Below are 12,662 nucleotides of genomic sequence, written 5' to 3'. Positions count from 1 at the left end.
ACACTGTGGTAAGGACACCAAACTGAATATGGCCCAAGGTTTTACACCTGCACACAGTCACGATGTGGGGGGAAAGTTAATGAACACATGGATGGTTGTCTCTGGCTTTCAGAGATGTAGCCGGTTCTCCAGTAATATGCTAATATACTTAATCAAAGACTAACTCAGAAACAAGTCTTTTGCCCGGGTAACTAATAAAAACCCATCTGAAGCTTAGCACAGTTGTCAAGGCCCCGAGAGCTAAAGCTTGGTGCCCGTTTTTGCTGGTAAATTTCACTGAATGTTTGTATTTCAAAGAATTAAAGTTTAAAGTGCTCTGAAGAGCGGAGGCCGTGTGGCTGTTACTGTAGAACCTGTGGGAGGAGCTACAATCCTGAGAATGATTGACGGCATCCTGCTGAAACTGCGTTGCAGCTTCTGGGATTGGGTGTGGCATTAACCCTTAACCGTACGAACACCGGCGCATACATGAGAAGGAGGGGGAGCGGGTCTTTATTGGTGAGGGGCAAATGCAGCCTGCTCTTATCTTTCCCAGCTTGGATGCAGTTCTTTAAAAAATGTTTTTTAAATTCCAATATCCCCCACCCCCTCTGCGCCACCACACAAACCGGATAACAGGAATGTGCTCATACCTGCTGTCTCTGTCCTTACTCTTTTAGTTTTGTTTCTTTTTAATCAGAGAACATCCTTTTAGGGACTTTTCCTATAAGCTGTACCGTGTACAGTCCGAGTAAAGCAGTTGTTGCAGAGAACAGCAGTTTCCAGCTTTGCTAAAAGTTTCCAGATGTGGAACAAGCTGTTGACTGCTGTCCGAAGTGTGGCACATCCTTTGCGCTGTGTAATGACACACTCACGAAAAACACAGCCTGAGATGTACATGTGTGACTGTCTTGTATAACTGTGGTAAATTCATGGCATTGCGTCGGCGTTATCTAAGAGCACAGCTCCTTCCTGGCTCTTCTTTGTGGCGGAGGGAGGATCTCGGAATGCTGCCAGCTGGTGACAGATGCAGGGCTTCACTGAACCTCTCCAGCAGCGAGAAACACAGGAAGACGAGTTACCGCAGTCAACATGCCTCAGGTAGGTAAAGACAACTTCTTTTAGTGCCGACATGTAAAATTGGACCTCTTGGCAGCAGACGTTTACACCGTCGGCTCTTTAACCGGGAAAAGGTGGTTTGGTGCGAAATCAATATGTGGAATTTTTTTAAAAAATGGCCTCTGTGCGCTTCACGGAGAAGCGACGTGTCACACAAGGCGTCAGATTATCAGCGGGGGGACTGTGTTTGGATACGCAGGTGTAAATACTTATCATTCAGAAGTGACTGAAACATCAGCAATGGATTATTCTCGAACTTTTTTTTCGGGGAGAAACTTCCAGAGGTATGCGGCCCCTCCCCGAAAAGAAGTGCTAAGCGCAGGGTCCTGCCGCTCCTCCACGACGAATTCAAAGTGGTAACAGTACACGCGTGTAATTCATCACAGTTTTGTGCTAATTTGTAACAAACAGTTAACTTGCGGGTAAAGTACCTTGACCCGTAAAAGCGTGTGTCTGTTATACTGTGGGTCGCATTTTGTAGCGCGGTTCGGGTCCACTTACACGAGTGTCTGTGAATGAGTGCAAAGTTGAGTAATCACCTTTATCCTCTGATGAAATGTTATTTATCGTGATGGGTGTTGTCTCTTGCAGGATGTCAGTGAGCCTCGGGTATAGTGGAAGGGCTTAATGCCTGTACAGCCACAGCACGTGACAGAAATCAAACCAGTTTCATATTTGCTGAAGAGTTTTGACTCTTCGCCACTCTCAGACACCAAATGGTGAATGCTGCCAGGAAGAATTCTGTTCCACATGATGGCTGAAGGGCTTACTCACTCCTTTCATTTGGCACCAGTCTGCACACACGTTTGTAGCTCTCGACTTATTGAAACAGCAGTTTTATCTGCACGAGCTCAGACAGCGATCCACCTCTGTGTGTCCGTGTGCTCCACGACTCTGCAGCGTTTCCTCATTTTCCTGTTTCTCTATGCTCCTTCTCATATCCCTGTTGCTCACAGGAACAGCGAGTATCTCGCATTATTCCATGGTTACATCTTGAACCGTTTAGTAAATGAGACAAAACAGTCAAGGCAAGGAATTTCCTGAAGGAAAGCCAGTGCTCTGTAACCCATGATCAAGGAACACACGGGCATTACAGAGCCACAAACTGACCCAGACTTTGTCGCACCTCATTTTTGAATCTCCACTGTGTGGAGTTTACATCAAGCTTTACAACAAGCTGGATTCGATATGTTAATGAGCACCCACGTTAACTATTTAAGATAAATCACTAATAGACTTCAAAGAAATATAAAAACAACAAATTCAGTGAAATAAATAGATCTCCTGACCATTGCTACTTTCTTTGAAATACTTTTTCACAACGGTGAAGAAGGCTTGCTGCAGCTTGTGGTACGTTAGTCAGAAAGGGTGTGGTTCTGACAAAGCTGCTGCCACACATGCATTGAGAAACAGCAGGAGCACTGGGACCTGTTCTGATGGCCAACGAATAATAATTGGATGAGTTTCTCAACAGGCTCATTGTAATGACTTCATAGGGCAATGATGTGTCACGTTTCTAGGTTGGTGTTTGCTCAAAATGCAGCCGCAACAAGATCTAAAATGCATGTTGGACAGCGCCGGTGGGTAATGCGGTTTCCTCACAGCGAGAAGGCACCTGGTCTGAACCCTGAGTGGGAACTTTCCTCTGGGTCCTCCAGCGTCCTTCCCAGTTAGGTTCACTGGTGACTCTAAATTGGCCATGACTGAGGGAGATAAAACGGTTGAAGGGTACAGAGTGCTAAATTAATGTACAGGTAAAATTGGACTTAAATGTGGTGCATAAAGCAAGATCTGAAAGTGTTTTTTGTTTGTTCTGTTTTAGGGTAAATGACATAATAAACTTTTTAAGAAAAACAGGTTTCTTTTAAAATTACCTGGCTTTCTCTTTTGTTGTTTTTTTTCTTTTCGCCTTTAATTTTTCCCAGTATTCTGACCTGGAGAGTGCCATTGATACACTGGTCAGCCAGTTCCACTCCGCTTCAGCAGACAAGTCTCCGACGCTGAAAAGTGATGAATTCAAAAATCTTTTGTCCTCCCAGATGCCCAATCTGATGAAGGTAAGTCCACCGTAAGCCTCCTTGTGCTTCTCTCTGACCGGGATCGCAGTTATCTGTAGCAAATGGGTGTGGCAGCACACCTAACCATATTCAGCTTGCACAAAGACTAAGGGGAACATGCTTACAACAGAGTTATACAAGCCTAATCCACACACAGGCAAACACACTAAAAAATGTTAATCCTCTGAAGACATGCACTCCTTTCCATTAATCTAACAGCGTCTCAGCCTAACCTCTGAATACAAACATAACTGCTGATCTGTAAAAGTTTCTAAGGCAGTCTTACTTGGTTAGACCTTAGATTAGATTTACAAGTAAATTCTGACATGGTCAGGTTAACGGACAGGCATTAAGATTAAAACTGCACACCAGTCTCTCCTGCATCATCAACTCTCTACAGATTCATTTGAAGATTGCTGTAATTTACTGTGACTGAAACATGTTTTTCAATGTTTTTTCATTAATCTCCTCAATAATATAAATCATTTCTATTCATGGTAACAATTCTGTATAAGTCTGTGAGAGTTTTTGGCAGTTTTGTTTTGTTATTTTGTACAAACTTACGGTTCAGCTGTGCTATCAGACAAAATGCCAACATGCACACTTCTAGTATTTAATCAGCACTCCGGAGCATTCGAAACATCAAACTGTGACACCTCATTCACCTTGCGGTAGTCCAAACAGAGCCGTATAGACCCATCTTTCATCACTGCAAGAATCATGGGGCTACACCAGGCACTGTGGGACTTTCACCCTCATCTTCAGCATCACAGCCAGTTCTGCCTGAACTATTTGCCTTTTGTGTTCTGGTAGCCTGTAGAGCCGTGATGCACCATCACATCAGGGCACGTCAAAGTGGTGCTCCATGAGCGTGGTGTGACCGGACAAGGGAGAACACATCTGAAAACTACTGCTGCAGTGCAGCAACATTCATTGTTTGGGTCTGTGTGAGTTGGTCGTCACACTGGAGGGAGGCGGGAATCACCAGAGAAGTGGTTTCAGCCACTCTCCATGCTTTGAGGTGATATACCTGTGTGGCTCCTTCCTGGTCCGACCGCATCACTTCAAAATCAACATCCCCCACTCACTGGGTGACTCTAAAGGGCCCTCGTCACTTAGCAAGTCATTTTACTGTGGCACTATCGTGTTTTATAATCCACAAGAACTCAAAACAATATCCCAGTGCACTCCTGTGAAATGGTCAGATGGCTCAAATGGGACCTCCATTAACGGTACCGGGTTCAAGTGCCGTCTGGCATAGACAAAAGGCAGATCCTCAGGAAGCATCAATGGTGGTCTTCAGGCATGAGGCCCAGCCGATCCACAACCATCTGTCGGATGTCCTCAAAGCACCAGCTTTACAAAGTTAAATACATTAAAAACATTAACCCATGGTAAATGAACTGGCGTATCTACCACTCAGAGCTCTTCACACTATAAGGCACATTCACATAGCCACATTCTTACAATGCAGGCACTCTTGAGTGCACAAATACACCGGTGGATGCGTTGGGACCATTTTGGTGCTCAGTATCTTGAGCAAGTCTTGTCAGAGTGTCTTCAGTTGTACTAGTTTTATTCTGGGTAAAATTCTGTCATTTCAGTGCTCCCTGTTTGCGTTTGTTTTTGTCTGATCAGATTTGTCTTAGGTGATATTCCGAACTGTGATCAGTAACCTAACGGTTTGTAATTAACTGGAATGATATTTTCTTGTAAGTCTGGTTTAGGTGTTAACATTTTCACTTTAACGTGAGTTGTTTTGTCGTGTTCTGACAGGGCGTCGGCACCGACCAGGGATTTGGTGATATCCTGCGGAAGATGGGTGTAGGTGATGGCGAGGGGATCTCTTTCAAGCACTTCTGGAATTTAATCCAGTCACTAGCCACCTCGCAGTTTGGCCACCTTAGCGGTCAGAAGGGCTCGTCATGCAGCTGTATTCTCCTGTAAAGAGCAGCTTCTCAGCCCAACATGTATTTGGAAATTTAACTCAGCAGAGTAACACATACACATCACGCTCATAAAGAATTGCCAAACATAATACAAGGGTTCAAAATCCATTCTAAGCATTGATGACTAAACATTACAGTTTTAACTAGTTTACCTTTGAATTCAGATTACTTTGTTTAAGTTCAAAGTAAAATGTAAACTGATTTTGAATAAAATACTCAATTTGTCCTCCTTTGTATTATTATTTTTTTTTCCATTTACCATGCTGCACATGTTACAATAGCCTAAACCTTATGTGATTAGACACCACAGTGTCACTGGTGTCTGAATGTTCTTCTCTCTTTGCTTCAAGATGCTCATCATATTTAGTTCTTTGGGTGTTTGGTCCAAAAAGTGTTCTACAAATTTTAAAACTATAAATCTTACAAACACCTCTGCTTTGAATAAAAACATACATGGAACTAAGTTGGTTGTTTGAAAAAGAAAGCTGTTAGCTATCGTCAAAACCAGAGTGAATAACTTCTGTCCCGTTCATGTCGCTCCAGTTTGTCATGTTTTTGATTTGCAAAAGTGTTGGGTGCTTTAAAACTGGTCCATATCACTATATTAATGGTCTGCTGGTGTGGTATTTTCAACTTGATATGTATTTCTTAATAGGTCAGAGGTCAACATTTTAAATGGTTAGGTCAATGAAATACAAAAAAAAAGGTAAAACATGATTTACTATTTTAGAAAAGGGAACAAAAAACAAGCTCCGCCTTCCCTTGCCTAATAATAGTCACGCCAGGTGACGTTCCAATTATGTGGTCAACTTTAAGAGAGATTTAACATCAAGTCATTGGAAATATTCATCACTTTCAGACCTCTGAAGTGTAGAATTTATTTCCTGGCTTGTAGAAAGTTGACTCGCGAGTAAATTGTTTCTCAGTAACAAAACACGTTGTTTTGTATTATTTCTAATAATAGAATTATATTTGAAATCTCAAATTGTGCCTTTGTAATATTCCCTCATTCTAGAATGCTTTGCCTCTGATTCTGATTTCTGTGTATTTATATTTTATAATTCTCTGTAGTCTGACCTTTGACGCCAAAAGAAAAGTGATTTAATGAACATTTAAATAAACATGTAACGAGTTTCCCAATATCACCTGTTGTTACAGCGTTCCTTTGTTGATTTTAAAGAAACATAATTTAACTGGTTTATATGATGCAGTTAAATGTTTAATTTTAGAATAGTGTTGACTTTTCCAGATATTTTATATTTTGACATAAGAAGACATCACAAAAACCTCTGGAGTTCTGTTTTAAATCTTTCATTTTAATGCATCAAGATTTTTCTTTTATTCTTCTAGCTACAAAAGTGAAGCGGTAGATGACTGTGAAGCATTTTTTAGTTTTATGTTGTAATTCATCCAGAGTACAGTATTTTTAGCACAGAAAAATATTGTAACTATACAATGAAAACAATGAAGTGGACAATATGAACTGTTACATCAGCATTATGGATTCATATTCCCATGCAAAGAAGGTGCACATCCTCTTTTGAGTTTTTTCCCCTCGGGCGTACCTCGGAAGAATTCAAGATAAGATGAAAATGCGTACTTATTCATGACTTTAACCCTCCCAAAGATATCTAGCTCTGTTTGCTCATCATGGATAATAGCACTCATAATCTGCTTTGATTTAATGTACAGTGCATTTTCCTTTGCAACAACTTGATCTAACCAAATCTGCATGTTCTGTGGTGCCATTTCAAAGTTGTCAACAGCACAGCCATAGAATCCTCGTTTCAAATGTTCAGGCCAGGGTTGATCGGTTATCATGGGGTGGTCATCCCTCACAAATGCTGTGCACAAGGGACTGTCACTTCCTCGTGAGTGGCCTACTTCACAACCAATGACAGTCATGAGGAAAAGTGAGAAGGTTCTGAAGTTACGCACCGATGCTGAAAACACAGCTGCCATAAAATAATGGCCCCATCGCTCACAGTTGTAATTACACTGCTGAAACTGGAAGGTTTGGCGACAGAAGTCATTGAATTTTGATGGTTTGAGACCCTCTCTCAGCTTCTCCAGGGAGGACTCGTCCTGCTGGTCCTTAAAGCTCTGAAGAAAATTTTGAATTTCCACTTGATTGTCAGGATCCATGAATTTTCCCACCAGAGTTGCATTCAGAGTTTTCCCGTTTACTTTGTAAATGCATTCATTGAGAACGTAGTAAAGGTCCAATGGAATTTCTTCTCTGGCATTGTACCGTATCTCCACTAGCAGATGTTGAATGCTTATGATATGCTTCAGGATAATGTTGTCTTCTCCTGCTGCTGGCTTTTCTAGCCAAATTGCTTTAAGGTGTCTTGAATCATCTGTGGTATAATCAGGAGCACGCCTTCTTTCGTTTTCCTCAAAAAACAAGCTCCAAGTCAGCCCCTCCAGGCAGTCGATAAAGTGATACTTTTTGCGCAGTTCCATTGGGACAAACATTTGCGGGTGGCTTGGCCAGTCCAGTATCTGCAGATACAAAATATTTCCTTTATAATTGTGAAATACTGGTCCTGGACAGCCAAGTTCCTTTTTTATCACCAGATCACCTCTTTGGTTTAGTTCAGCTTTGACTGTGCTGTAGTGCTCATGGGACCTCCAGACACTGTTAGTTGTCGTCAGTATATCACCATCAGAATTAACTGACAGGAGTGTGTTGTATAGGCTGAGCTTTGTTTCCACACTAAAAGACCGGAGACTTTGTAGGAACTGCAACATGAAGTGTTGGTCATTTCCAATATTGCAGCTTATGAGCCTGATGGTACCAAGATGACCAATGTTTGTTTTAGTTTTTAAGATGAAAACAAATCTGGCAAGTTCCTTTGGGTCATAACCAGCTAACTGGGCTGCTCCAGTAGGGCTTTGACTACCATGGCCAACCAGTACAATGTCATGATTTCTAGTCGAAAACAAATTGCTTCCTTGCAGAACGTACAGTGCCCTCTTATGGTACATTAGCAGATTTGATGAACTGGGATGCTTCTGGAACAGGTAAGTGGCTGACTCAATCACTGCAGGTTCCTCTTCCATGATTACTATCGTTTGATGGCTGTATTTTGTGTCATTTTCCCTGAGGATTACATGAGTTTTGTTAGACATTAATTATGCCTCAAATTGTTATTGTATGTGAATGTATAACTTTCTGACTAATTTAAATAAACTGGAATGATTTCATCTATCACATAAGAAAAAACAAGTAGGCAACACCCAGTTAAAGAAAACACTGCATGATTTTGGCAATTAGTTATTCTCTGACATTGTGTTGGTATTGTGAAATGTCTGAAAATCACAATCAACATGCCAATTTTGATTTGAAGTCCCATTTTGGGCTTTCCAATTTGTCTGCATTATTACTGTTTTTACTATTAGAGTTATTGGAAATGCATCCGTCCATGATCTGGTGCCATATTGCAGGGCCAGCAGTCAGCCACCTCTTCCAACTCATCCAACAAAACACAGATGGGTTCCCAGGCCAGCCAAGAAATATAATTTCTTTGGCGTGTCCTGGGTCTACCCTGGTGCCTCCTCTCAGTAGGACATACCCAGTACACATCATCCAGTGGGTTTCCAGGGGGCATCCTAGTCAGATGCCAGAACCACCTCAACTGGGTCCTTTCGATATAGAGGCGTAGCGGTTCTACTCAGTCTCTCTGAATGACTAAATTTCGCACTCTATCACTATGTCTCTGATCCGAAGTGGGAACTCCACCCTTTTCCGGCTGACAACCATGGCCTCATTATCCCCAAAAAGCAGAGATGAGATCTGAGTTCCTTTCCAGTATGCTGACATAGACCTTGCTCGGGAGGCTGGGGAGTGTGAGACCCCTTGTAGAAGATGCATGGTGACCCGACCACATTGTCACATCTTTCCACACTTTCTTTTATTTTGGTTGTTGTTTCTTGAACACTCGGCCGCAGCTTTTCAGCTGCCAGCCATACATTCACAACAACAATGCAACAACCTCCACCGCAGCCACACCACGAACCACGTCGACCTATGACGAACTATGCGGTCAAGTGTCAGCCAGGACCCCATCCGAGCTGCCCCAGATCCTCTATCAACTGGATCCAATGCTTGGTCCAGTCCTGCAATTGTTCCCACTGGCAGCAAAACACCACCGCTTGCTTCCTCCAAGTGGCCACGAGCATGTCGCATGACGGACCCAACGACACAGTTCGTTCATTTCAGCACCTTTATTTTGGTGAATGAGCAGGTGGTGGAGCTTGCTCAGCTGCCAGGAATGGGTGCAGCAAAACACCACCACCTGCTCCCCCCGCGTGACTGCGAGCTCAGCCACCATTTGGGCCCGCACCTCCCCTCCCGCCCGGTCGTGGTCAAGCTATGCCATGATCCTGGGTTTTGGCACCACTGCAGAAGATGCATGGCAGACCGACCACATTGTCACACCTTGTTTACCTATCTTAATGGCCTCCAGTAATGGGTGAATCATCCCCTTCTTCCCCAAACTTGGCTTCTTCTACAGAAGGCATGTCAGTGGGATTAAGGAGGTCCACAAAGAATTCCTTCTACTGTGTAAGTATGTCCTCAACTGAAGTCAGCAGTGCTCCCTACACACTATACACTGTGTTAGGACCTCTTTCCCCTCCTGAGTTGCCTTACAATTGAACCTTGGAAAAAGACTTTGGGACTGCGTCAAAGCGATTCTGGTCTTTTTCCATGCTCTCACTCAACTCCTTCCACATTCAACTTTTTGCTTTAACCACTGCCCAAGTTGCATTCCAGTTGGGCTGCCAGTGTCCATCATCTGCCTCCAAAGTCTCATACACTAACCAAGGCTAATAAAATTCCTTCTTCAGCTTGATCACCTCAGATGTTGACTGTCCAGTTAGGGGATTACCACCACAACAGAAACAAGCCACCTTGAAGCCAAAGCATCATACAGCAGCCTCAGCAATGTAGGTGCAGAACATGGTCAATATGGACTCAGTGTCCTCAGCCTTCCTCGAAATGATGTCAAAGTTCTGCCAGAGGTGGGAGTTGAAGATCTTATGGGCAGAGGCCTCTACCAGGCCTTCCCAGTGCATCCTCATATTTAGATTCATGAAGTCTGTCCAGCATTCTCCCCCACCAACTGATCCAGCTAACCACCAGGTGGTGATCAGGTGATATATTGACAGCTCAGCTCCTCTCTTCCTAAGAGTGTTCAGAACATACAGTCACAGATCTGATTATGCAATTTCAAAACACTAACATGTGACCACGTGACCATGTGACCGGTGACGTCTCCCAGTAGGACAATGGAGTCACCCAATGGAGCACCCTCAAGAGCCCCTCCCAGCGACAGGCTGGGTACCCTGAGCTATCGTTCAGCGCATGAGGGCAAACGACAGTCAGGACCCATTTCCTGGCCCAAAAGCACAAGAAAAAAACCCTCTCGTCCACCAGCAAAAACTCCAACATACAGGCAGAAAGCCAAGGGGTTACAAAAATACCCACCCCCAATGTGCTGCTTCTCACTGAGAGCAACACTGGACTAGAACAAAGTCCAGCTCCTCTCCAGACTGGCTCCAGAACCCAAGGCGTGCATCGGTGTGAGTCACATCTGAGTCATCTAGCCGATGTCTCCAACCTCACGCACTAGCTCAGGCTCATTCACCACCAGAGAGGTCACATTTTGTTTCCCAGTCATCTCAATAGGCGGGGAATAGTCTGCCAGGACCTACGCCCTTTGCCCCCGCCTAAAAAGCATTTGAATTATTAACATTACCTCTTTTAAGTATTGCTTACGTCAGTCTACAGCCATGTTAGTGATACTCTGAATCCTTCTCTAGGTCTTAGAAATACAAATTTATCTTCATGATTTTAAGCTCAAATACACCGCTCAAATATTAAAGGAACTCTTTTTAATCAGAGTATATCATCAACTCAGTTAAACGTCTGGAATATTGATCTGGCCAGTTAATTGGGAGAGGGGGGTTGTTGATCACTTTCATTTGCTTTGGTGTTAGTGAAACTATCACCAGGTGCACTAGTGAGGCAACACAACCCCCAAAACAGCTAGACCATTTCTGACCAATTTTTCAATAGTTTTGCATATTACTAGGGTCATTTTCCTAACGGTTGAATGAGGCAATACCTTGGCCCTAGAGAGGTTGCACAGATAGCCAGAAGATTTGCTGTGTCTTCCAGCATAGTCTCATAATCATGGAGGAGGTTCCAGGACAGAGGCGGTTCCTCTAGGAGAGCTAAACAGGGCCAGAGAAGTCCTTAAACATCAACAGAACGGGTATCTGCTCATTTGTTAAAGGAGAAACGGGATAAGCACTGCCAGAGCCCAACCAAACTACCTCCACCAGGCCACTGGTGTGAATGTCTCTGACCAAACAATCAGAAACGGATTGTGTGGTCTGGGTGGCCTGAAGAATTGACATCAACACTGGGCCCTGTGCTCCACACTGTGGAGCCTCACTGGCATATGCCATAAAATACCAGAATTGGTAGGTCTACAACTGGAAACCACTGGTTTCCACAGCACAGCACAGACAGCAGGTTCACCTGGTGAAGCCACGAAGAATGTTTTGGTGCTTATATTATCATTCAGCACGACTGGTTTGGTGGTGGGTCAGTGATGGTCTGGGGAAGCAGACACCATGACTACCATTAGGTATTGGGATGAAATCCATGGACCCATCATCAGACTTTACACTAGTGCAGACGGTCTTGGTTCCTCCTGGTGCACAACAGTGCCCGAGTATTCCTTCATCCTCTGATCAGAGCATTGAAGGATCAAGAAATTGATATGACTGACTTGCCCTTACACAGACGTAAATCCAACAAAACACCTCCAGGACATTACTGTATATGAAAGTCCATCCATCACTGCCAGGTTCAGACTGTCCAGGAGCTCAGTGATACCCTGGTCCAGATCTGGAAGGAGATGCCCCAGGACACGATCTGTTGTCTCATTAGGAGCATTCCCTGTCAATGTCAAGGGACATTGTTTTTCTATGTAACATTGAACCTACAGATATGCAGTGCTTGTTCCCTGCCAGGCTTAATCTAGTGTTAAAAGTATCGGTCTGTTACATCATGCGGTGGCTTACCAGTGTCCTGGAATGAAGGTGGATTGATTCCTTTGAACATTCCAGTCTGCAATGACAGAGAATCAAACAATAAATCTGTCTGAATGTACTATCAGGGAAGGTCCTATGTGCACAGTGATATGTCATAAGCCATAATGACAGTGTGGGGGGCAGATGGCCACAAGGCCACAAGGCACAGTCAACAAACCCGCACAAATTTCCCTCCCCACTCCAGCCTAAGAAATGTATAATAAGGACTACCCATGGAAGGAGAGGGCCAGCTCCCCAGTTCCCCACACCCCACCAGATCCGGGGCTGCCACAACAACATTCTGGAGTATGATCTACGTGAGCACCAATTGACTGTAGTGTTTTCTACACTCACTGGTCAGCACCCACTATCCCCACTGCAAAGGGTAGTTTAGAGTATGCCTATGACGGGCTTGGATCATCTGCATACTGAGTCCTAACATCAGTCA

At 43.8% G+C, this 12,662-nt stretch overlaps 1 protein-coding gene across 1 annotated transcript; it reads left to right on the top strand.

Moving 5' to 3' along the window:
- The first annotated feature begins 921 nt into the window (after positions 1-921).
- On the top strand, positions 922-5,330 carry s100v2 (S100 calcium binding protein V2). Its single transcript, XM_012921788.4, has 3 exons — positions 922-1,080; positions 3,024-3,155; positions 4,932-5,330. Exons 1-3 carry the CDS (start codon positions 1,072-1,074, stop codon positions 5,100-5,102), a joined length of 312 nt encoding a protein of 103 aa, XP_012777242.1. The 5' UTR covers positions 922-1,071; the 3' UTR covers positions 5,103-5,330.
- The last annotated feature ends 7,332 nt before the right edge of the window (positions 5,331-12,662 follow it).

This window comes from Maylandia zebra, linkage group LG22 (genome assembly GCF_041146795.1).
Source record: "Maylandia zebra isolate NMK-2024a linkage group LG22, Mzebra_GT3a, whole genome shotgun sequence".
Taxonomy (NCBI): Eukaryota; Metazoa; Chordata; class Actinopteri; order Cichliformes; family Cichlidae; genus Maylandia; species Maylandia zebra.
The sequence above is the reverse complement of the archived record's forward strand: the minus strand, read 5'-3'. Positions and strand labels throughout refer to the sequence as shown.

Bases quoted from the DNA above. Each gene is read 5' to 3' on its own strand.
- s100v2 (XM_012921788.4), top strand. The intron at 3,156-4,931 runs GTAAGTCCACCG...GTGTTCTGACAG, and splicing joins AGATGCCCAATCTGATGAAG to GGCGTCGGCACCGACCAGGG.